This window comes from Patiria miniata, unplaced genomic scaffold (genome assembly GCF_015706575.1).
Source record: "Patiria miniata isolate m_02_andy unplaced genomic scaffold, ASM1570657v1 HiC_scaffold_20, whole genome shotgun sequence".
Taxonomy (NCBI): domain Eukaryota; kingdom Metazoa; phylum Echinodermata; class Asteroidea; order Valvatida; family Asterinidae; genus Patiria; species Patiria miniata.
The window spans coordinates 40,001,112-40,025,705 of record NW_024037059.1 but is presented as its reverse complement, the minus strand read 5'-3'; the positions used below and the strand labels follow the sequence as shown (position 1 = coordinate 40,025,705).

General features: G+C 41.2%; 1 protein-coding gene across 2 annotated transcripts; it reads left to right on the top strand.

Annotated features, from left to right (window-relative positions):
• Positions 1 to 2,524: 2,524 nt before the first annotated feature.
• LOC119729161 (melanotransferrin-like) lies at positions 2,525 to 23,168 on the top strand. 2 transcript variants are annotated; one of them, XM_038201689.1, is made up of 15 exons: positions 2,525 to 2,675; positions 4,184 to 4,337; positions 10,719 to 10,840; positions 11,681 to 11,801; positions 12,318 to 12,539; positions 14,132 to 14,264; positions 14,697 to 14,877; positions 15,706 to 15,789; positions 16,425 to 16,590; positions 17,027 to 17,191; positions 18,184 to 18,350; positions 18,450 to 18,570; positions 19,282 to 19,444; positions 19,878 to 20,112; positions 20,798 to 23,168. In XM_038201689.1, exons 2-15 carry the CDS (start codon positions 4,271 to 4,273, stop codon positions 21,065 to 21,067), a joined length of 2,217 nt encoding a protein of 738 aa, XP_038057617.1. In that variant the 5' UTR covers positions 2,525 to 2,675; positions 4,184 to 4,270; the 3' UTR covers positions 21,068 to 23,168. The 2 variants fall into 2 exon arrangements, with proteins under 2 accessions (XP_038057617.1, XP_038057618.1); XM_038201690.1 differs by lacking the exon at positions 2,525 to 2,675 and adding an exon at positions 3,002 to 3,073.
• Positions 23,169 to 24,594: the final 1,426 nt, after the last annotated feature.

Below are 24,594 nucleotides of genomic sequence, written 5' to 3'. Positions count from 1 at the left end.
TAAATTTTTGGCTTTTTAGATATGCGCTTTTGCATCCTGCACCCAAGGGCGGATCCAGGGGGGGGGGGGGGAAGGGGGCCATGCCACCCCCCCCCCCCCCAAAAAAAACGAAACCAAATTTTTTTTTTTTTAATGTGACATCGCAATAAAGGCAGGCATTGAGTACACCACCATCTTTTCCTCAAAAAACATTGGTTAAAGTGGTCAGAAATTGCCTCAGATCGCACCACAGAACATCTAGAATCAAAACAAATTTCGGGGCCCTTTAGCGGGCCCCGAACCCCACGCCGTAATTTTTTTGACCCACTTTTTGGGGGGACCAAAAAATTTTTTGGGCCCCCCAAAAAAATGTGTTCTGGATCCGCGGAGCTATCTTTTGTTATTGCCGCGGCTCCCGTGATCATTCTTGCAAAATTATATGGCTTCTTCTGAGTGTGAAGAATTTTCCAGAACTCCCAAACATAATTTGCAAGTATAGTTTCGACAAGGGTGCAAAATGTTTGGGTTGACATGGTTCCGTCTATTAGGGACCATTCAAAATTTTCAATGTTTTAAAATGTGGACTTTTTTCCCAAATATGTTGGTGCACCAAGCACCCACCAACCCCAATTTTGGATAATAACTAGTTGCTATTAGTACGCGGCGTCTTGAAACCGTGGGTCTCGGTTCCCCGACCCCGGCCTCTCAGTGCACACTCGGCACAAGTACCCTGATGACTTTTTGTGCTTCATCGGTTTGATAAGATGCTGGAAACGACTGGTTACAGTCTTCGTACTTTTAGGCACAGACTACATGTAGTCCCAGTAACTGATGAGAATCTAGAACTCCTTTAATTTGTTTTCAAATATTGACTTTTGGTCGGTCATGCGACCAACTTAAAAAAATTGACAGAAAGGGGGGGGGGGGGAGTTAAGCGCCCCAGCACAGATATTACCATACTGTTCTGCCGTATATGAGGTCGAATTGCTCTTTTTAATTGAGAAGTGAATTTGGATTTTCAATTAGACCTATTTTTCTTGACACACCTACCAATTGAAGACCTTATAATTATAGAAAGCAGGCGGTGCTCAGGCCAAAAAAAAAGTCTCCGGTTTCTGGTACGCGCGCGCGTCGCCGTAGCTATGCGCGTCGGCAAAATGAAAAAGGTTTTTTTTTTTTCAATGAAAGATGATGTCCCCAAACCGCCAAACTCACTGGTTTGACTGGAATCCTGCTGCTGCACAATTTTAACTTGTTTTTAGATTGGGTTATGGTCGAGAATAAGCTTTATGTGGCCTCTCTGGACTCGCATATATTTGCACTAAGTTTAGTCGGGCACCATTTGCAGTCATCAGCCGACATTAGCAAAAAAAAATCAGGTAAAAAAAAAAAAGCCGCGTCGCCGCACCACTTTTTGGGCAAGCTCCATACCAGAAACCGGAGACTTTTTTTTGGCCTAATGACCACCATGCAACTTGTACATGCCCATATATGAAGCAAGAAGCACCTGACTATCCGCACGTAGGCCAGTGAACATATTATCTCAGGAAATACTTTTACCTTTGCACTTTGGGACAAGTAGGTCAACATGCTACTCCAAACCCCTCAAGGTTATGTGAAAATCGATATCTTCGCTGGCTCTCCTCATTCAGAGGGTTTAGGGGACTGGGTCGTCAGTCTAAAATGCATATTCATCGTTGTCGTTGTTGACTAGACTATGGACTGCCGTCGAGAAAAAAAAGTCGCCCGTATATTATTGTGATTACTTTGCACCATTCATCGTCAATAACAATAACATGTGATAACTTATCGCATAAAAATTACATAAGGCAATAATATCAAACGATCTTATATATTTTTTTATCCCAACTTCAGTTGTTTTATTTGGCGAATTGAAGTTTTCCCATTTTCTACCAAAACTTGTATTTTGCACATTTTTGTTAAGTTCTATACTTTTCGAATAATATTTCACATTTTCTTCACGACCATAGTACTCCACATGCGCGAATACAAAGCAAATGTGGCATCATCAGAAATGTGCATATTTCACGTTCGCTTTACATTTACATGGCTGTAGAGATTATTTTTTTTAAAGTTGTCAAGGTAAATAATTACAAAAGAATACAGCAAAAATATATATGCTGCTTGTAGGTGGCAGTTTTATCCAAAGTTGTTGCTTTGTTACTATATGTACAACCTATAATTTTGAATAAGAAATAAATTCGCTGCACTAAATGTTTCAAAAGTAAAATTGTTTTGCATTCTATCTCAAATTTGATTCATCGGTTGTAATTCCAGGACCGAATTATTCCCGAGGTCCTTAAACAGCACACTTTGGATTTTCCCCCTTAAGGAGTACTGCTTAACTTTTTGCGATTTGCATATCCTAAAAAGTTTGAGTAGGGGAAAAAATCACTTGTGGCGAAAATATTATTAAATGCGTGACATTTTTTTTCTAGTAGGCGTTCCATAGAATTGTACAAGGCTGTTTTTATTATTCATGATGACGCGACGCTGCGTTATCATCCCACGTGCGCGTAGCTAGTACGTGGCCGTGATGAGTCGAGTACATTGAGTGGAAGGTGAGGTACGTGTATGAACGGTGGAAGTTGTGCACAATTTGCCTCTTTTTTTCTGCAAGCAGGTCGCCACCGATTGCTTTGATCTCGAGTTTAGCTTCGACCAGGCGTCTTGGGGTAAGGTTATGAGAAGAGGATTATATTTTCGTCAGTTCGGTGGGCGGGCAAGTGCAATTATGCGTGACACGAACAGGTGAAATAGTACTAGGCCTCGCACGCTGGGCCCTGTGCGGTCGATCAATCAGCATTGCCACGCTGCGCCTAACCCTTCGCCTACCGTCCTTTATTCATGCTCCGTGCTTCGCCCATTTTAGTTCTGCTACAGTTATTCCTCCATGAGTATATACAGTGCTAGTCAGTGTGCTGGGGGGGGGGGGGGGGGGGGGGGGGGGGGGGAGTCCATATGAATTTTTGGCACACTCTACTTTAAAACTCTCAGGATTATACTTTATGTCGGTTGTCAGGTTGTGTACGAAGTCTATAGAGAGTCAAGAAAATTGTCTAAGTTTATAATAGTAAGTATTTCCTAACAAAATTGAAAATGTTTCCCAGTCCCACTCCCAGAATATTATCATTTTTGCAACCACTGACCTTCATTGGACTTCGAGATGATTTATGAAGAAAAAAGTGGCGTCAGGTTGCAACATTCTTGTGCTCAGTGCCTACATGTACATGATGTAGGCCTACCACCTCAGCAAGTTCAAGACCACCTGATGCCATGCCCATGTATTTCCGACCCTTTTATGGGCGGGGCCAACGCCCTGAAATTAACAAGTGGGGGCTTCTCCGCAAAGGAACGATTCCGATAATTTCAGTTTTGTTTCTTTCGAATTTTGGACAGCTCACCCAACATGCCCAAGTGCTACGTTTATCACGAGAATAAAATAATTCCAGAATTTTGCCTCTTTGTTGGGGTGGGGCCACATATTTTTTTTTTAAAGTGGGGTCGTCACAGTAGGCCCTATAGTCTGCAAATTAATCATAGTAGTAGTAGAAAAAGATACGATAGGAACAAGCAACACGTTTGACCCACCCACAAAAAAAGTTTTTCAAAGGTGCATGCCCTTTTCAAGGGAACCAGTCTAGCAGGCCTGCACCCGTTCATGAACATGTAACTAATAGCAAACACAATTTGGACTGAAAAAAATGGTAAATTTGGAGCAGTAGTTGAAAAATAGTTAGGTTTTTCCAACGCTGGTCGGCCGACCACCGTTGGAAATGTAAACAAAAATACCATTTTCTTGAAAATGACTTCACACCAGGTGCCATAATTTTAAAAGATGCTTGAGACTGTCATTTACCAGCATCCTAGTAAGGTATTTCGTAAAAACTTGGTAGTTTTATTTTTCGATGTTTGCAAATGTTGTATAGGCCTATTCCCTTTAAAATACGACTTAAAGTTCTGTTATTTATGCCAACAACTTTCTGTAACTTAACCCTGTGGCTACAATGTACATTTATATTTAACAACAGATGTTTATGTTACAATGATAAAGTTTTGTGAAAGTCATTTCCTTCAGGACATCTTCCCCAAAATGTAAACCCAGATCTGGCGTGCGTGTCATGTCCACATTTGGAGAACAATACAATAACTCTCCCTTGCAACATTTTTCTTTGTTTTTCAGCAAAGTCACTCTTTCCGGAAGTTTCTGCAAGGCACCATTCACTCACTTCCAAAAAAAAGCTGAACCCGGAAGACGGAAACTGCAAGAATGACTCAAGCAGCTATCATACTAGGGGTCGTGCTGGCAGTCGGCCTACAGTTTGCCGCGTGCCAAGGTAAGCTGGGAAAAAATGGTACAGTTTACATCTACATTGTAGTCCTTTCTTATCTAGGGGCGGATCTGCTTGAAGCTTTCAGGAAATAGGGGGAGGGGGAGGGGGGCTGATATGAAGGGGAGTGGTGAGTGTAGGCGTGCCGAATGAACGCCCTGCTACTGGGTCCAGAGGCAAGCCCCTGGAAAATTTTGAAAACTGTGATGCTTTCTCCTGCATTCCAAGCCAATTTGAGAATAAATGTAGAAACTTTAACATTCCATTTATTATTTTAGGCCCAGTTTTGCTTATACTATTACGGTTGCAAAGTTGCAAACCCCCACCCCCCCCCCCCCACCACCCAAGATCCGCCAATGTTACTGCTGGAGCCAAAGAGTCAGAGGACAAGCCTTTTATCCTTGGACCGAGTCTTTGACTGCCTGACTTTAACTGATTGACTGACTCACAAAGTAAAAAAAAAAGTCCTAAAAACTCAGATTTTCGGGCCCACCTCGACTAGGCAGACCCAGTCAAAATTGTTTCCAAGATTTTCAGGTTGAAATTAAGGCGTGGTCAAAAGGAGTTGGGGACTATAAAGATCACCTACTATACCCCTGACCTCCCCCCCCCAAAAGATACGTGTGTTTGACGACATTGTACCCTCCTAAATCATTTCACAAGTCCATGTTCGATATAAATGTTGTTTTACTGTAAACACTGTTTGCAAAGTTTCTAAATAAAAAATTCCATCACGCCACAGTTCATGTTCTACACATGCGATATACTCCAGCCAGACGGCATTGTGGGGTGATAGCATTGTGTTCCCATTATTCCTTTTTCTAAAGATTCTCCTAGTCTGGGTTGATGTTTTTCTATTGTGAAAATAGTGGGGTGATGTAACATTGCCAGAACAAGTACGCGTACATACGCTTGTAATGTAACACAAGTAGTTGTGAATAGATCATGCATCGCCAGACGGACCTTTTTAACCCCCGCCCGCCGCCCGCCCCCCAATACTGTATAAGAGTTTCAATTTCGTTTTGGGAGCTACATTGCAGAGCTGCCAACTCTTCCTAATTCTGCAGAAAGTTCCCTAAAAATAAACCAATTTTCCATGTTCTGATGAACAAATTTGAAAAATCTCCCTGATTATGGAAACCTTTGCCCTTTTATGGTTTATGTAATTCTAAATTTCTCCCTGATTGTTACATGTACTTGTACACAATCTCCCTGCAGATTGCAAGATGCAAATGTTGAAAGCTCTTGTCCTTGACTAAATGCTGTAAACCCATAAACTAAATAGCTTGCCCACCCCCAAAAAACCGTTAACACATAAAAAGGTGTAGAAGTACATAATACTTTTCCAAGCAGTGTAGCGTGACCAGTATTGACAAAAGCCTTTTGGAATCACTTTGTCAGACAATTTCTAAAGTGAAGCCTTGAAGCCCTGGAGGGAATTTTTGGAGGACCAAACAGCTTTGTAAAATCCTGAATTTCAATGGATCAGTCATTGTAATGAATAAAACCTCGGCTTTTATTCACGTCCATGATTTCCCACAGTGGTTTCATTGTCCATATTTTTTTCCAAACCCTTTTCAGGCATATACACAACTAGGTCTGAAAAAAAAAATTTTTCCCAAAGGCTAACTTTCAAAAGAAACCTTTTTGTTTGTTGGGGTAAAAACTAACAACAGAACAGGGTCATATTCATACACTTGCTAAAACCATAGAGCAAGGAACAGAAAACAGAGTTTGGTTCAAGTCTACAAACGTGAAGACAAGATAAGTTTGCAGTAGCACCATGTGAATAAATCTCTTTTGTGAGTATGTGTTGTTCTGAAAAGAATCGGAGGGACTCAACGTTTTAAACAGTATGCTCTGCCCGTCGTCAGGAGAATGAGGGATTCCAACGGGCAGAGCATACTGTTTGAAACGTTGAGTCCCTCCGGTCGTTTCAGAACCACACATACTCACAAAAGAGATTTATTCACATGGTGCTACCGCAAATTTATCTTGTATTAGTATCTTTCCACCATGCAAACCTACAAATCTCATCTACAAACGTTAAGCGCTAAGCAGTTTGAGAATTGTTTCTAAAAAAAAAAATAGTTTGACTCCAGACAATCTGGCTTGTTTAAATTGGAAGTCCTTTGGAGCCTATAGATAACACACATGTAGGCCATATATAGGCTTATTGCAACAGACAATAAAAAATAATACTTTAATTAAACAAGGAAACGTGTCCTTGAAATCCCTGTTTAATTTTTTTGCTCAAACAAAATATGCTGGTTAAACTGACAAGTGCCTATACTCATTAGGGACGGGCTACAGCACAGGGACACCTGCTAAAGCGGGTAGTAGTAGGGCACCGGGTACCTGATTGTGATAAAACATGGGTACCCGCAGAAGAAACCCAACCCCAATCATTCAAATCCCAGAAGTTGTCTGAAGGGCTGTACAGCTTTACGGTGTAAATTGCAACTTTACCGAGCCTCATCTGTTGCGAGTTAAAGGGAATATACAACATTTGCAAACATCGAAAAATAAAACTACCAAGTTTTTATGAAATACCTTACTAGGATGTTGGTAAATGACAGTCTAAAGCATCCTGTAAAATTATGGCACCTGAAAATTGTATTTTTGTATAAATTTCCAACAGTGGTCGGCCGACCACCGTTGGAAAAACCTAACTATTTTTCAACTACTGCTCTAACTTCACCATTTTTTTCAGTCCAAATTTTGTTTGCTATTGGTTACATGTTCATGAGCGGGTGCAGGCCAGCTAGACTGGTTCCCTTACCTTACAAATTTCCGGCATGTATTGATCCATTTTATCTTTAGTGGAGTCAGGGAACCAGACAACTCCAGCATTTGTGTGTTTCTTGGTTTTTCCAGCATTTTCGAACACAAAACTTCAAACATATCAGTGTAACAATATTTGATCTATCATAGTAACCCCTCAAATAGTTCATTTCTGAAAGTTACAGCAAAAACCAATGATGTACATTCCCTTTAAATTGCATGTAAACATGGGATCTGTTTTGATTTCCAATGTAGCCTGGTTTTCATATTTGAAATTCCCACAAATGGCATGCAAAACTTTCCTCTTCATTGTCTGAGAAGTTACTAAGTAATTTGTAAAGTTGGTTACGAGTACCCGATCCCATAATCTGCAACTGGTTCCTGACATCAGCGGTCGGGTTCTTTACAGATACCATTGCATTCTTGGAGCCAGGGATTGTGATCATATCATGCACGCCCCATAATATTTTTTTAATAAAAGAGGCGAAATGGATAAGAATCTTCAAAAACGAGCTTAATTGTCGCTAAGGCTAAAAATTACGAAGATATAATCTTTTTGTTCTCATCTGGCTCCAGTTAAACGTAGGGATTTAAGTGCTTGGGCTAGTTTTATGATGCTGCGTTATCATGGAAATGTACGCCATAAACTCATTCAATGGCTTTTATGTGATAAAAAAATTCCCAGAGAAACCTTCTGGCAATACCTGACAGTTTCTGTCAGTTAGATAACTTTTCCAGATTTCAAAACCAAATCTTGGAGTAGGCTCCTACCTCAAGCGCGAATACAATTCTAGGTTATTTTCCCGCTGGCTTTTTATATAGGCGTGTTGGCATGATCGCCCAGAGGATGTTGACGAGCCATACGATCCCCAAGATATGCCAGCCTTGACCCCTGATCTCTAATGAGTCTTGCAGACCCTGTGAACAATGGCAAGGACGAATGGAGGGGTTTCCCCATTCCCGAAAAGTTTGGCTGACCTCGAGGACAAGCCTCTGCAATTCTGTTGTTTTACGGAAGTCGACTGTGACTGTATAAGGCTGCATTGACTTGTAAAAACACTCTTGAAAGTTAGAGGGATACCTTGAAGAAATTTGAATGAAATGAGACAAATGGGAACTTGATTCTGGAAAACAGGCTTGAGAGATCACTGTTTAGGAGAAAAGCAGATAAAGATGTATTAATTTAGACAAAAAGCCCAAGGCATTTTTTTTTTCCATTAGCAAGCAGATTTGGTGATTAATTAATAAGTATGCAAAACGAGACTGTGTCTTGACCTCAAGATTCTGACCATTCAGTGTCACTGTCAGACAAATGATGTAAGCCAAAAACATGTACTGAGCCAAATTGACCAATCAACAGCTTAGTCCACATTTCTGATCGAAAAGAAGTTGTAATTTCTACTCCGATTGGCTTGTGCGAGGGGTCGCATGGGCAAAAATGTTCATTGCTGATATGCAGATATATCTCGGAGCAGATATATCTCGGAGCAGATGTTAATATAAGCCAGAATTGATTCCACTTAATGGCCCGATTTATCATAAATACTCAGTCAATTTGAAATGCCAAATCAATGAAATAAACAATAAGAATACAATAACCGGAAGTTGCATCCCGGAAACATGTTATAGTATTGGTTTGTTTTTTTCTGTAGACCCAAACCACTTTGTATTTCAAGCTTTTCATTCTCGTAATAGTTCTTCCTTTTCTAGCAGGAAACTGGAAAAAAAACATTCATAGTGCCAGAAGGGCAAGGACCTTGCATAGTTGCACATGACTCTCACTATGGGGTAAAGTCAGACAGAAACTTAAGAGCCATACCAACACACAACTGTTTCACTTTTTTCAATTGCGCATTCACAGTCAATGTATTGTGTTTCTAGGTTTGGCAGTATTATGTGTGTCCCTACCCCCCCCCCCCCCAAAAAATAAAAGCTCAATTAAAGTTGAGTATTCAAAGTTACATGTAGGCTTGGTCAAGTAAAATAATAAACCAGTTTCACGTTCCTGCCCGCTTCCTTTTTTACAACTGCCTCCTTGTTTCTCCTTCTTTTTTCCCCCCATTAATTCAAACAAAAATTTGCAATATATTTTGCAAATATCTTGTCAATACATTGTCCTTTTATTCGTTTCCAACAAAATTGTAGCTACAGAAAGGGTTACAAATCCTTTGGACGCAAATGTGAATCAGCAAAAGAGTCAAGAAAGTGGAAGAATGCATCCGCCATCTTTGAAAATCTGTCATCTCTCATTAAAAAAAAAAAAAAAAGTGCCCCGTCCTTTAATTTTTTTTCAAAAAGCCCAAGCAAAAAACTACTTGTTTTTTTTTCAGCCTTAGAGTTCTCTACATATTTCAAGAGTCTTTGGTTATTTTTAAATCGGCTACAATAGGGACGCTTTTGTGGATTGTGGGTTGGGTCTCAAAAAACCATCAGCTGTCGCTAGACGATAGTTTGTGTACTGATTATCTACGACTGATAGGCCTACTGGTATGAATACAAAAGAAAAATAAGTTACTTATTAAGATTGCGTAATAAAGCCTTATTCTACTGCTCTCTGTACTTTATCCTGGGTATTATGAGCATGTTTGCTTAGAACTTTCTGGAAACCGCCAAAATACCAGTCCGAACCCGGTGGGCTTTACTTTGAACTCTGAACTACATGTAAACTGTGATCTGATGTGTCTTCTATTGGCTTTGCACCTTGCCAGACATTGTTCATGTGTGGCAGAATTTTTCTCGAAAGAAATTTATTAAATAATGAATTTAAAAAATGAACGCTTTGATGATAACGGCATAGTTTATCATCAATATTACCTATGCTCAGTGAGCCAAGGACGACCTTTTAATGGCCCAGAACATTCTTACATTTCTACTGTACTTTTCTTTTCCTTGTTTCTTATTTTCGTATTTATTTATTTTTTTTTGGTTGTGGTTCGGACCTAGCTAGTACTATCTTCAGAAGCAGTTTTGTTCAGATTAGTGACCAAAACTCGAGCAAAACAATTTCAGAGTCACAACAGCTACTTTTGTATAGTGGGCAATTTCACAAATTTCAATGTATCTATCACGCTGAAAATTGAAGGATTATGCTTAGGTTTCACCCATATACATAATATCTGCATAAATGTATTGAACTTCTGCTGATAAAAGGTCACAAATGGTTAAACAAATGTCCTTCCACTTTCCCTGGCTTACTTTTAACAAGCCAATGGGTCACTTGACCAATATTGACCCATGTAACAGCATGGCTCAGAATGCATGGTTCCATAGGAAGGATTGTTTGAACTGATATGAAAAAGAAAACGATTTGTCTGTAGCATACATGTATGAAAAATTATTAAGTGCAAAGCCAAACATTAAAGACTCTTCTTGATTCACATTCTGTTAACATTCATTAATTTTGCATATTTTTTTTCTATTGGAAATGGCAAACTCTCTTCAGCAGAGCAAGCAAACTCTTCATGTACGTTTTTGTATGTGTACGCATCTTATTGTGATGAAAGCTTCTGCTGTTCCTTGCTCTATGATATCCAAGCGACATGCCCGAGTCTTGCACCCTGACTTCACCGTTCACCTGCCCATCTTATTGTTGTCTCCTCACAGTGTCTGTCATGAGATGGTGCACCACCTCCAGCCATGAGGAGCAGAAATGCGTGGACATGAAGACAGCATTTGCCGCTAACTCCCTCAAGACACTGAACTGTGTTGCTGGTGAAAGCGCTTCGGTAAAAACTTACTTCAGATAGTAATTACATTACCCTAGTTTTGTTTGATCAGTCACAGACAGTCAAAATTCCAATCCACTTCCCTTGCAATGCCTTTTACACAGGCTAGTCAGCAGTAGTTCACATCATATTAATTTCTTGTAGGTACTGTGACAGTCAAATTTCATCAACAGACAAAAGCAGGCAAGTGGTAGGCTTATCAGTCTTCCACAGTCAAAACATTGCTGTATCAACTTTCAAAAACAGTCACAACCAGTCAATCTTTCTTTGTGTGGGAAAGGAGCACTCAACTGTTAAAAACAGTCACTTGATATATTTTGGCGGCTGCGTTGTATTTGTTGAATTTGCCAGCCAGAGAAACAGGGTTGAGAGAATTACATGTCAGTGAGGTGCATGGCGATGGACTTACTGAAAAAAATCTCATCCTTTTATATCATCAAATGTACTTTCACTCCACTGACGTCTTGGCCACTGACGTCTTGGCCCAAGACGTCAGTGGAAAAATCAAACACTTTCGATCTCTGGCTGTGCTCCGTACGTGGTCATATATGGGTCGATGTGGCCAGCAGCCACAGACGACTTTACGTGCCAGCAGCCCGACCACGTTGTAGCCGCGTCCTTCGCAATCAAGTATACCAGTTGCGAGTAAGGATGATTATAGCCTCCCAAATTATTATTACATTATTATTATTATTACTTATTGCTCGGGCAAAGAATTCAATAAGTTGGGTTTTTTGTTGTTGTTAAGTTTTGATAGAAAACTTAACAATCAAATACCTATCCCCAATTCCCTGTGGATATGACTTTGACTGCTTCCTGCTCTTTTCCCTCTTCGTTCAGCACTGCATGGAACTCATCAACACCAACCAGGCTGATTTGATTACGCTGGATGGCGGCGATGTCTACACAGCCGGAATGCGCTTTAACATGATACCCATCATGCAAGAAGTCTACGCAGGCAGTAAGTGTAACGCTAGATGCAACAAGTATGCAACAAGTATCATGACTTATGTATATTTCTCGTACATATTAATGAGTACAATGCACTTTTGTCATTGGTCAAAGTTTACATAATTATGTAGTAAAAACAGCCAACGTGCAGTCAGCTCATAAGCAGAAAATTCCGTCTAATTGGCAAATTGTATTACAGAAAAAAAAATGTGTGGTGAACCAGTCATGAGCAGTGTAGATCCTATGACAGAATAGCTGGTAACCGTTAAGCAAATTTTTAACTGCTCAATGGTTCCGTCTTACGTTGGGCGCAATTTTTGTTTAGTTGCTGCGCAGAGAAATACGACGCTGGCAACCTTCTTGCCACGTGGGGAACCGGTCTAAAGCAGTTAACATCACATGACGGTTTGGCTGGTAACCTTCCCTGGCTATCAAATTTGGCCCCTGTGTAAAATGTTGACCCAAGTTATCGGTTTCCACTGACTGCAATCGATGTCTTCTCTGTTGTTTTTAAACATTTTGTCAGACGATAAGGGCTACTACGCCATTGCCGCGGTGCGTAGGGACAACCCTGGTTTCGATCTTCGAACTCTCCGAGGCAAGAAGTCCTGTCACACTGGCGTCAGGAAGACGGCCGGCTGGAACGTCCCCATCGGATACCTCCTGCAGGCAGACCTTATCAACCCGGCCAAATGCCAAGACGATATCCGCGCCGCCGGAAACTTCTTCAACCAAAGTTGCGCCCCAGGTATATACTCAAGTTGTATTATTTTTTTTTCTGTGGCATAATTTACGAACTAACAATGCTCTATTGAGATACGTACTTTTGTATTTAAGTGGGTGTAACCAGCTACCAAAACGATTTGCAATAAATGTTTCCCTTTTTTCGTTACGCAGCTTGTGCTATTTGTGACTTTCAAGACTTTACTAATGATTTGACTTGTGTCGGACTTGTGCCTGACGTAGGATGGAATTGACTCTTATAAAGCTTAGACTGTGCACGAAACCATATTTTCACTAAAAGTTTTGCACAAACTACGCAGATATCGTAAGTTTAACAAAGAGGGTATAATTATAAATTCCATAATGTCATAGCACATGCATGTTTACTCTGAGATTAAAGTACAAGTAGACATTGAAATAGAACCCCGACTGTACTGGCTGTTGACTTCAATGGGGTTTTATTCAATACAGGTCTAGATCGATAACCTTCGACTGTTCAGTACTAGCCTACCAGTTTCTTGGTTTCATTGTCCCAAAGCAACATTGAGCTTGTTTGCGGACTATGATCGGCTGCCTGTTTGCTAGCGTGTACGTGATGTCTGCTCATGTTATTGTCAAGAAATCTGGTAGTCAATGTTATTTGTCTGGCTGAGGGTGTTATAGTTGTGACTCACACTGGAACTTTCGATTCATTCTTTTGTTGCTTGAAATGCCATACCAGCTTTAAAACATGATTTTAAGATAAACAAATCCGGAGGTACTTGTTGCCGACACACTAGACGGTATCTGCTTTCGTGTATTTTGCACCAGCTAACTTTTTTTTTAAAAGACAAATTTGAGACAAAATCTGTAAATGCTAAAAACTGTGTAAAAATTTTGATGTTTAACCCTAACGACCCCAACCAGCCAAACTCCAACACCAGGGTTTGTTGGAATCTGTTAGGATGAGTACTACACTAGTAAACTGACTGTGCTTTACATAGGGTTAGGCATACCACAAATAAACAGAGTCCAACTGTTTATGTGCACAGTTTACCATATGGTGTTGGGATTTGCAAGGATGAGGAAGGTTCCTAGTAAATCACCCTAGAGAGTTAGGGTTAATCCAGGCATTAACCCTATCCATCCCAAATCCTTTAAAATCCTTTTTTGCAATTTGGAGGAATTTGCAGGATTGAAGTTACATGGCAAAAGTGCATTGCTGATTTCGGAGGACGCACTGTGTCAAGGTCTTGGGCCAGACCTTGTGTTGTTTATGTTCAGCCTAACATAAATTTAGTCCTTTATTATACTTGGAATCCTCTGAACTGCTCCAGGATGTCACTGGCAATGTCTCAACATATTGACAGTCATAGCCGGAGGATTTTGCAGGATTTAGGTAGTGGTCACCTCTCCACGGACCATATTCAAGAAATAATGGAGGAATTTGCAGGATTGAGGCTTTGTGCTATTTTTCCATGAGGCCAATTGGAGAATTTTGCAGGATTGAGTAGCCTCAATCCTGCAAAATCCTGGCAATCCATCCTTGCAAAAAGGCCTAGGGAGTTAAGGTTAAAAAGAAATAACAGCTGAGTTTTGTTCGTAGTTGAGGTATTGCCTTTCATATTGCGTTCTCAGGTGCTTTGTCATCAACCTACAACCCCGACAATGACAACCCAGAGAGCCTGTGCGCCTTGTGCAAGACCACCAGCCCTGTCAAGTGCCCTCGCAACTCCAACGAACCCTACTACAACTATGCTGGGGCCTTCAGGTAAAAAGTGAAAAGTCAAGTCTGTCACGAGGCAATGTGGCCCATCAGGCCGGCGTTTATCTCCAGTTTCAGTGGCATGAAACGACTGAGAATATTTCTACTCCCCCTGGATGGGATGCCAGTCCATCGCAGGTTACTCCCCAGCTAATGCCGGTACCCATTTGTACTCCTGGATTGGGAGAGGCAATTGGGGTGAAGTGGCTTGCCCAAGAACAATGGCCGATCAGTGGCCTTAAATGGGAACTAGCTACCGGTCCCATATTTCATGGGGGCAGGGACCAGTCTACACTTGCCTAGACTGGCTGCATAAAAGGATAAAATCAAAATCGAGTTTTTGACCAAGATTACTGTTACATGGCCTTCGATAAATTGTAGGTTGTGACATTGAAACAGCCTTTACATTTTTGTGTTTTTTTTTTCTCTGGACCACAGATGCATGGCGGTCGGGGACGGGGACGTGGCGTTCATCAAGCCCCAGACGATCGACGAGAACACGGACAGGAACAACCAGGAGAGTTGGGCCGTCAGCCTGCAATCGACTGACTTCCAGCTCCTCTGTAAAGATGGTAGCAGGGCAGACGTCGGGCAGCACATGCAGTGCAACCTTGCTTATGTAAGATAACAGACTCCCTGAACTCAGCAATGTCCTGCATTCAAAGCAAAGTTTTAGACCCCCATTTGAGAATGGCATTCTATAGAGTCGCGCCCAACCAAACTATTCCCTAAAAATATAACTGGTCTACTTATCTTTCCTGTCCCTGTTGCATCTGACATGTGATTTTATATTCTGATGCACTCCTTTATGCAGTCGTCCTCCAAGAGTGATTATGAATAGCCAACTACAAACCCAACAAATAAAAAAATCATATCATCTGATTCTTAAAGGTATTATACAACATTTGCAAACGTAAAAAAAAACTACCAAATTATTATGAAATACCTTACTTGACTGTAAGTGAATGATAGTCTAAAGCATCCTATAAAATCATCCTATAAAATCATTTCCAACGATGGTCAGCCGACCATCTTTTGGAAAAAATGGACTTTTTTTTTTCCTTCAAATACTGCCCCCGGTTTACCAAATTAAGAAGTACAAATTTTTGTTTGTACATGTATTTGGTTATACTTCAATGATTGGTTGCAAGCCAGCTAGTCTTGTTCCCTGACCTAACAATTCCCCAATGTCTATAAATTGCTCCGTTTTGTCTGAAGTACAATCAGGGAACCAGACTACAAGAAAAACGTTATTTTTTTCTAGGTTTTCCCAACATCTATGAACACAAAACTTTAAATAGGTCAGTGTAACAATATTTGCTATATAATACAAATCCATCCATTTCTGAAAATTACAGCAAAAGCAAATGTGATATTACCGTTAATGATACTCGAGTGACAAATTCCAAAGTACCAAGGTAACAATATCTCCTTATATTTGATGCAGGTGCCCTCCCACGCCGTCATGGCCTCAAAGAATTTCGACACTGCTGTCCTGGAGGATTTCCGAACTGTTCTCAAGCAGGCACAGGTACCAGCAAACAAAATCTGTTAAAGATTTGAGAAGTTTAAAACACTATGTCTTGAATTCCAACGTACCATTTTTATGAAAATTGTCTCGGATAGTTGTGCTGGGTCAAAGTAAGACTTAGAATTCAGTTTATTACTCTGTTATAAACATTTTTTATTAACCTGAGAAAATGTAAGTAAGATTTGAGGCTTTGCGTGGTGAAGTCACTAATAACTAGGTTTGCGGACTAAGAGAATGGTTCTGAAAAAAACAACAGGTATGAAATTTACCAAAGGTGTGTTTATAACTTTAGCATTGTTTACAAATTTATAAATTCATAGTATGAAGATTTTGTGGAAATTGTTCAGAACCCTACAACAAATGGAAAGAATGTAGTATCCAGACGCTACTTCAGCGGTTGTGTGCAAAGTCTATGGACAGGCAAGATTTTGTTCAAAAGTATTTCCTAACAAAATTGGAAATGTTTCTCAGTCCCAGGTTGATGTCTTTTGGACATTTTGCAATGACTGACCTTTATTGAGATGAAATATGAAGAAAAAAGTGGTGTCAGGTTGCAGCATTCCCAACAAATACCTGATATTGCAGAAAAACTTTTCCTCAACTATTTTGGTTGCATTTTTTCCTTTTCCTGATAGGACCTGTTTGGACAGGATTCCAACACCAACGGTTTCTCCATGTTCGATTCCAGCCTTTACGACGGCGGGTCTGATCTGCTGTTCAAGGACTCGACCGAGTCTCTGGCTGACGTTACAACGGATTACGACGAGTTTCTGGGCGCAGACTACATGGCAACAGTGAAAGGTGCATGAAAGGTTTTATTGGTCTGTGTGATTGCTTGTTGGTTGGGGTTTTTGTTTGTTTGTTTGTGATGGATTTGTTGTTTTGAATTTGTAGATGATGTAGATGTTATTGACCTCGTAGATGATGCAATGCCACCTTGAAGATTGTAAGATTTTTTTTTGGAATGATGCAGACGTTTAATCGTACATCTGTCTTTGTTGTTTTTTACTTGTAGATGATGTAGAAATTATTGACCTTGCAGATGATGTAATTGTCAACTTTGAGATTGTTGGCACTTTTTTTTTTTAATGATGTAGATGTTTTGATCTTGTAGTTGAAATGAGTGTGACTATCGTCCTGTTAGTGAGCATGCGGGAAGTATTTTCCCCACATCTCTAAAGACCTGCCCTTAGTGATGACGCTCGTGCAGGCTCACAAACTGACCTTTGCCCTTTAGGTCTGGAGAAGTGCCCCAAAGGCAGCCTGCGTTGGTGTGTGACCTCTGCCCAGGAGAAGACAAAGTGCGAGGCGATGACTGCGGCGTTCACAGGCGCTAATCTCACGCCTCCGATCTCTTGTTACCAGTCAGAGTCTGCGGACCTTTGCACCATGGAAATTGCAGGTACAATAAGCCCCTGGACTAACGACAACACACTTTGTTTAGGTGTGTGTTTCCTATGGTGCTCAGTGGACCGTGGGCCCCCACTGGCTCCATAGGAAAGTGCACATGTAAACAAAGTGCGACGTCATTAGTACAGAGGCTTATTAATCTTCAAGTTGAAGTCCTTTCTTTTCTTGATATTTTTTTATTCATATTTGTGAAATACATTAAATCTGTGAGGAAATCAGAGCCCTGTATCGACGTTAGTTTGGCGTTACCAGCCGACGTGAATAAATGGTTGTGGGCATCACTTTAGCACGGGCTTCGTGCACAACTACCCCCTCAACGGAGAGTAGGGGGGAGACCACTGGGAGCGATATTCAAGCGCATTGCCGACAACGCCTGACGCTCACGTGAAGACGCTATGGCTTTGTGCACATGCAGACTAAAATAAGCCATGCGTGCTTCGCGCAATTCGCGCGTCAACCAGCACATGCATGCTGTGTGCCCTGTACATAGGGCTCTGGAAAGTGGTAAAAAGGGATGTCTTTTGCTCACGCGCGGAGCCCATGCTCACACGCGGAGCCCATAGAGAAGGACGGCCATGCCTATTATTCCATGTTGGCCCCAAAACAGACCCAACACTGTATGGCTTAATAAGGGAATAAATGTGTGCTCCGGAGGTTTTTATCACTCTGTTTAAGACCGCTTAGAGTCTGGGTGCTGATAATTACCCGAGCCAATGAAACGGTAAGAGGCACTGGATTTTTAGGAGTCCACATTTTATTGTGACACTGGAAAAGTGTTTAAGACCAGCTAGCCATGTCTTTATCATCCGTTTAAGACCGGCCACGTGACGGGCTCTCGACCAATAGGAATAGCTAAACTGTCTGAGGTATTTATGAATATAGATTCATCAGCTAATGAATGCAATGTGACATTTTTTTAGTTTACGGATTCTAAGAGGTCAAGTAAAACTTTGCCGTCTTTCTTCTTTTTTTGTGTGTGAGCAGATAATGAAGCAGACTTGGTCTCGCTAGACGGTGGGAAGTTGTACAAGCACGGACGGGAGGGCAGGGTGGCACCTATCATGGCGGAAGACTACGGCTCGGGCGATGCCAGCTACTGGGCCGTTGTCGTGGTGAAACGCACCTCCACCTTCACCATTAACGATCTCAAGGTGGGAATTGCTGCGTGGAACTTTGTAGCAAGTGCTTCCATTCACACTCCAAAATGTTGTGGATTTGTAGTTAAACGTCTCTGATTTTTTTTTTAATAGGGGAAGAAGTCTTGTCACACTGGCTACATGAGGACTGCTGGCTGGTTGGTGGCCATTGGTTTCCTGCTCAACCGTGGTGATATCGTCAGTGATGAGAAATGCCAGATCCCCAAAGCAGTTGGTGAGATTACTTGCCACCACCCCCTCCCCCATCCCCTCCCCTCCACCCCACCCCACCCTACCTCTACCTCCACGCCCTTCCCCGGCCCACCACCCCCTCTCCACCCCCTGCCCCGCCCCCCCCCCCCCCCCCCCCCCCCCCCCCCCCCCCCCCAAACCACTCCTCCCCGACCCCCCCCCCCCCCATACTACCTCCTCTCAGGCCCCCCATACCACCCCCTTACCGCCTCTACCAACCTCTACCCCCCTCCCACAACCCATCCCCCACCCCTCCATAAAAGGGTTGTTTACATCTTACTCGCCAGGTGAACACTCCACTATTTTGCCAGAGGGATGTTTCAAAAAGCATGAAGTGAACTTGTTGAACAAAATCGGGATTTTTTAAACGAATTATTTGATATTTTTTTTTACCGAAAAGTATTTATGAATGGGAATAAATATGTGCTCGGTCGGTATTTATCACTCTGTTTAAGACCGCTTAGAGTCTGGGTGCTGATAATTACCCGAGTCGGAGGCGAGGGTAATTATCAGCACCCAGACTCTAAGTGGTCTTAAACAGAGTGATAAAAACCTCCAGAGCACACATTTATTCCCTTATTATACAATGTCATACATTGTTATACAATGTACAATGTCATACATTGTAATACAATGTAATATGTTTTTATACAATGTAATACAATGTAATTCTTGATATGGTTTGGCATTTTAGGTGAGTTCTTCAGCCAGAGCTGTGTTCCCGGAGTCCTGGATCCTGTCAACAACCCCTCCGGCACTAACCCAGACAATCTGTGCGAGTTGTGTAGCGGCCAGGGCGATAATAAATGCAAAAGCAACGCTAACGAGCCGTACAGTGGATACGCTGGCGCATTCAGGTTAGTGGTTGGAATCTTGATTTGGGGTATTCCCCCCTCCCCCCCCCCACCCCTTCCCCCCCCCCCTCCCAAACCTGCAACTCACCTTCGATTGACTCCGTGCATGAATGGTAGATTGCGCTTTGTCATCACTTGGGGATTTGAATCACGGCCGCAGAGGTGGAGGGCGAGGAAAACATCACTCCGCGAACCTGACTCCCCCTAAACCTTTGTGGTTATGTTCAGGATAAGTTTCAAGTATTTTCCCACATTGATATCTTCAAGTATTTCCCCCCATTGATGACTTGGGGATTTGAACCTGGTCGCAAAGATGAAGAGCGAGAAAAGTATCACTCCACAAACCTAACTCTCCCTTAGTGGTTACGTTCTTGCTAAATTCAAGTATTTTTCCCATATCTGTACATCTGATCTCTTGTTCAATCGCGTGAAATAGGTGTTTGGTCGCCGATAGCGGCGATGTTGCCTTCGTCAAGCACACCACCGTGGGCTCCAACCCTGATGTCCAAAAGGCAGACTACCAGTTGCTCTGCCCAGACGGCAGCCGAGCTGAGGTCGACGATTATCTAAACTGCAACTTGGCCAAGGTGCCGTCTCACACCGTAGTGACCGCTCAGACTAAGACGGACGCGCAGAGGCGAGAGATGGTCACTCTGCTGAAAAATGGTCAGGTGAGTAGTTCTCTTCCCCACCCTCTTATTCTGAGAAAGCTCCAAGGGGGAGTCTGCAGCTGCTTTGAACTAGCCAGTCTGCAAACGCTCTTTAAAAGGGATTTTTCATCTGCTGACTTAAAGGGAAGATACAACATTTGCATACATCAAAAATCGAAATGATCAAATTATCACGAAAAACCTTATTGGATTGTTAGGGAATGACAGTCTAAAAGCATCCTGTAAAATCGTGGCTCCTGGTGTGCTGACATTTTCAAGAAAAATTGTATTTTTCCAACGCATATTACACATATAAGCTGTATGTATTCAGTGATTATCTGTAAGCTTGCTAGACTCAAGTTGGACATCTAACTTTTGCAAACGTCTTCACCATTTTTTAGCCCGTTGGGGAGTGTGGCCTTGTTGTGAAGGTTTGTGTCAGGGGTTCGAATCCGGCTGCTGGCCATATGTTGTGTCCTTGGGCAAGCCACTTCACCCCCACTTGCCTCTCTCCACCAACAAGTATAAATGGATACCAGCATTAGCTGGGGGATAACCTGCGATGGACTGGCATCCCATCTAGGGGAATAGAAATATATTCTCAGTTGGTTCATGCCAAGGAAACCAGGGTTAAACCCTGGCCTGATGGGCCATATTGGTTTTTGACGGACTTGACTTTACTACTTTTTATGAAATGTCTGACCAGGACCGATTCAAATCGGACGCTGGTGCTGGATTCAAGATGTTCGACTCAGCAGACTATGGCGTGGGCGGCGACGATCTTCTCTTCAAGGACTCCACGGTTCAGCTGACCGAGACCGCGAACAGCTACGACAAATTCCTGAGTAAGGAGTACCTGGAGGACACGGAGGCTATCTACTGCGAGCCAAAGGGGCCTGGCGGGGCCGCAGGTCTGCTGCCCTCGCTCCTGCTGATGCTGGCTGCCGTAGTGATGCACCGCCTCGCCCGTGGCTAAGAGGAGAGGAGGACGCCCTCCAGAGCATCATTGGGCCTCGATGAGAGGGCCTCAAAGTCGGCACGAGAAGTGTCACATTCTGGCAGCCTGGGATTTTCGGCGTGAGTCGACGCCACGACTGGGGAGTCTCTCAACTTTAACTGTGGCCTGTTTTTTGTTTTTGTTTCTCATATTTCAAAGTAGGTAGAAAAGATTTGTGGGTTGTGTGTGGGAAATTTTCCATAGTTTCCATTCATTCTGATTGGTTTTCATTCGGATATCTAGGTATTCATGGGTTTTGACTTCATAATGGTGATCATTTCGTAATTCTTTGTGAGGGTGTCGCTTGCAGTTGAATTATTTTTCAGTTGAATTTTAATTGACTGCAACTGGCACAGGAAGACAAAAGTTGTGTGGATTTTTAATCATTCATAGGAATTGTTGACTAACAGTTTTTCTTCACAGCTTTGCATCATCTGCATCATCCTTGCTTTTTTGCTTAGCTTATTGAGCTGTTCTGTTGCTTTCTTTATTTCATCAAATCCTAGTTGCTTAGTTGTTTATTAAAAGTAGTGTGCAAATTAACAGGCTCATTTTTTTGAGAAATTTCGTGGAACGGGAAGTTTGACAGAAGAAAGTGGATTTTTTTTAATCCGTGGACGGTAGACTGGTGTGAACAGAGTGATGTGCCAGCCCTTCCAAGGAGGAACCGGACTGAACTGGACTGGACCAGAATCAGACCGGATTGAACTGGTTCCATGGCAGAGTACACCATTGGTTTCTGGTGGGTTCCAGCCAGAACCGGCTAAAGAGAACCAGTTCAAACTAGATCCAGCTGGGTTCAGTTTCCAGCATAAGATCATATTGGGTTTCTTATGAATGCGTGGCACAAGTACCCCCTCAAGTGTTGAACACAAGAAAGGGTGACTGAATAGAAGGACCACTTGGCGCAAAGTGAATAGCGCCCCCTCTTGTTTACAAATGGAGGTCATACTTGGGGGAGTAATTTACAACTAGTCCAGATTGGTTTCATCAAGTATGTGCAGTATTTAGAGAAGACATTGCATTACAGATGGTTTTTAAGAAATTGGTAGAAAACAAATTATGTTTCCATCGCTGTAAAACAAAAAAATGGGCAACTCTTCTTGCTAAAAAGTTTTAAAATGTAGCTATTACCATTCCTATTGACAGCGCTATGCAATTCATCAAATTTGAATCTCTCTTCAAAAAATTACTAACATGACCAAACTTTTTCCTTGAAACAAGCATTTGCGAAGTGAAGCTCTGAAACAGCAAGCTTGCAATAGTTGCTTAATCTTGTTTTCCAATTGTTCCCCCCCCCCTTTTCTAGCTAACTGAACAATCATACGCGTGCTTTATTTTTCTTCCAAATTTATTTCACACATGCAGCAGTGGCTACTTACCTAAAATCTTTCTCGGCTATTTTAAAAATTAATTTCCCTACATTCTTTACGGGAATTTCGTCATGGTGATTGATTTCACCAAACACCTTATACATTCACTGTCAGAAATGCCTTTCTTTTATGGGGAAAAAAATTGTAGCTGATGTTTTCTCATTCTAATAATTGTTTTCTTATACCTGTTAACTGAAGATTTTTTTGGAGAGAAAAAACAGCCAAATTTCAGGGGAGAAAATATATCTATTGAATTGGAAATCTTTTACAATCATTTTTTTTTGCTGCGGATTTGCCGACTTTGAGACCTTCCCATAATGCGGTGCAGTTATTTTGAAAAAAAAAAGACAATTTTGTAGTAATCTCGACATTAGCCAATGTGCCATGATTGATTGTATACTCAGATTTGATTGACTTAATGGATTTAATTTTTATACCGCATGCAGTTTTAGTAATTATGCATTTGTATAAAATGGTCTTAACAATTTGATGCTATAATTTGACACCATTTTTAACAATGCTGTATGGTGACATTTTAACCGTCTAGGAACCTCAACAACTAAAATGTTGGCCAACAAAACGCATTCCCTGTCCTTTTCCCCGTACTTTTTCCGGGCTTCACCTCGAAAAATAAATACATTTTTTGTTTCCATTTCTATTTTCCTTGCAATATAAAAGTGATACACTTTTGAATTAGACATTGAACACACCAAAAAAAACACCGACGTTTAGTTATTGAAATAATTCTTCACAAAATTCAAATTATTGGCTGCAAGACAATAATTTGGCTGTCGTAGGGCCGGTTATCCGTGCACAAAATGAAATCTTTTTTCAGAGTGTTGCAAACACCCAAAATTGGAACAAAGAATTAATTTTACCTTAAAACAAAACATACAAATTGTAAGGAGAAAAAAAAATCATCAAAATTATTTTGAAAAGCATGAGGTATCATCTCTAACGTACCTGTTTTCACTTTCCACATAGTGGCACTTTTCAAAGTGCTCGACTTGCATTATTGTTTTGTCGCCCTCTTGCGGCAACTCGGTTGTTAAATTGGCCCACTTTTTGAACAACATTTGTGACAATGTTTTGGTCGTTACCGCGTTGCCCTTGAATGTGCAAATTGAATACATGTCATCATTAATTAAACTGATCTAGCACTGGTCATTATTAACTAAATTTTATATAGTTAATCGTACTATCGTGATATCTTAATTAAGACTCTTCAGAAGAATTATACAGAGAAATATTATAATCCACTGCATGCTGTTGTAACTTTTTAAGACTTTTTAAGATTATACTGTATTTTTTTTACATGTGATCTGTAAGAGACAGTGCTGTCTTTCTATTATATTTTTGAACAAAATTATGAGGTACTATCAAATGTATGTGTTAATAGTTACATTTTATAAACTTTTTTATATGTTTCGCGTGCCATTCCTTCATGAATATGCATCATGACCTGATTTTATATGACATACTGGTATCGCTGATAATAACGGCCAGGCGGGAAAATATTTGAGTTGGTTGTAGTTTGGGTAAAAGATTTACAAAAGTTACAAATTTGCCAACACGCTAAATGAAAGATAATTTAATATGGAGTTGATTTCTTGAGTAAAAGTGCATCCAGACAAAACAAGTTTTCAAAACGTAACTAAATTCTTCATTACTAGAAAAGGAAAAAAACTGTTGGCAAACCATTAAACAGTCAAAACAATTATATGTCACATTTTGAAACAGTTTGTCCAATTAGATGGATCGATTCATGATTTGCCGCAGCTGTAAGAACGGCCGTTTTGATTGATCAAATTGGAGGGTGATGTTTAGTCTGGTTCCCATACCAAAAGATTCTGACTATTCCTGATGAATCTTAGGTCAGGCAGCCTCCGTGGCTAAAAATAAACATGACGACATTGATGGCCCTTTTTCAAAGCTCGGCTTCGTTTCCGATTTCGCTTTATCGCTTGTAGCTTTTAATGTTCTGATCAAATTTTTAAATAAATCACTTGCTTCGTAATATCATACAGTTATGATAATACAGTTTGATGTTTTTTGTATAAGATAACATTGACTAAATGTTGATCTGGAATCTTCAAAATTAGGCAACCAAATAGTAATGTGTAACAGTCAAAA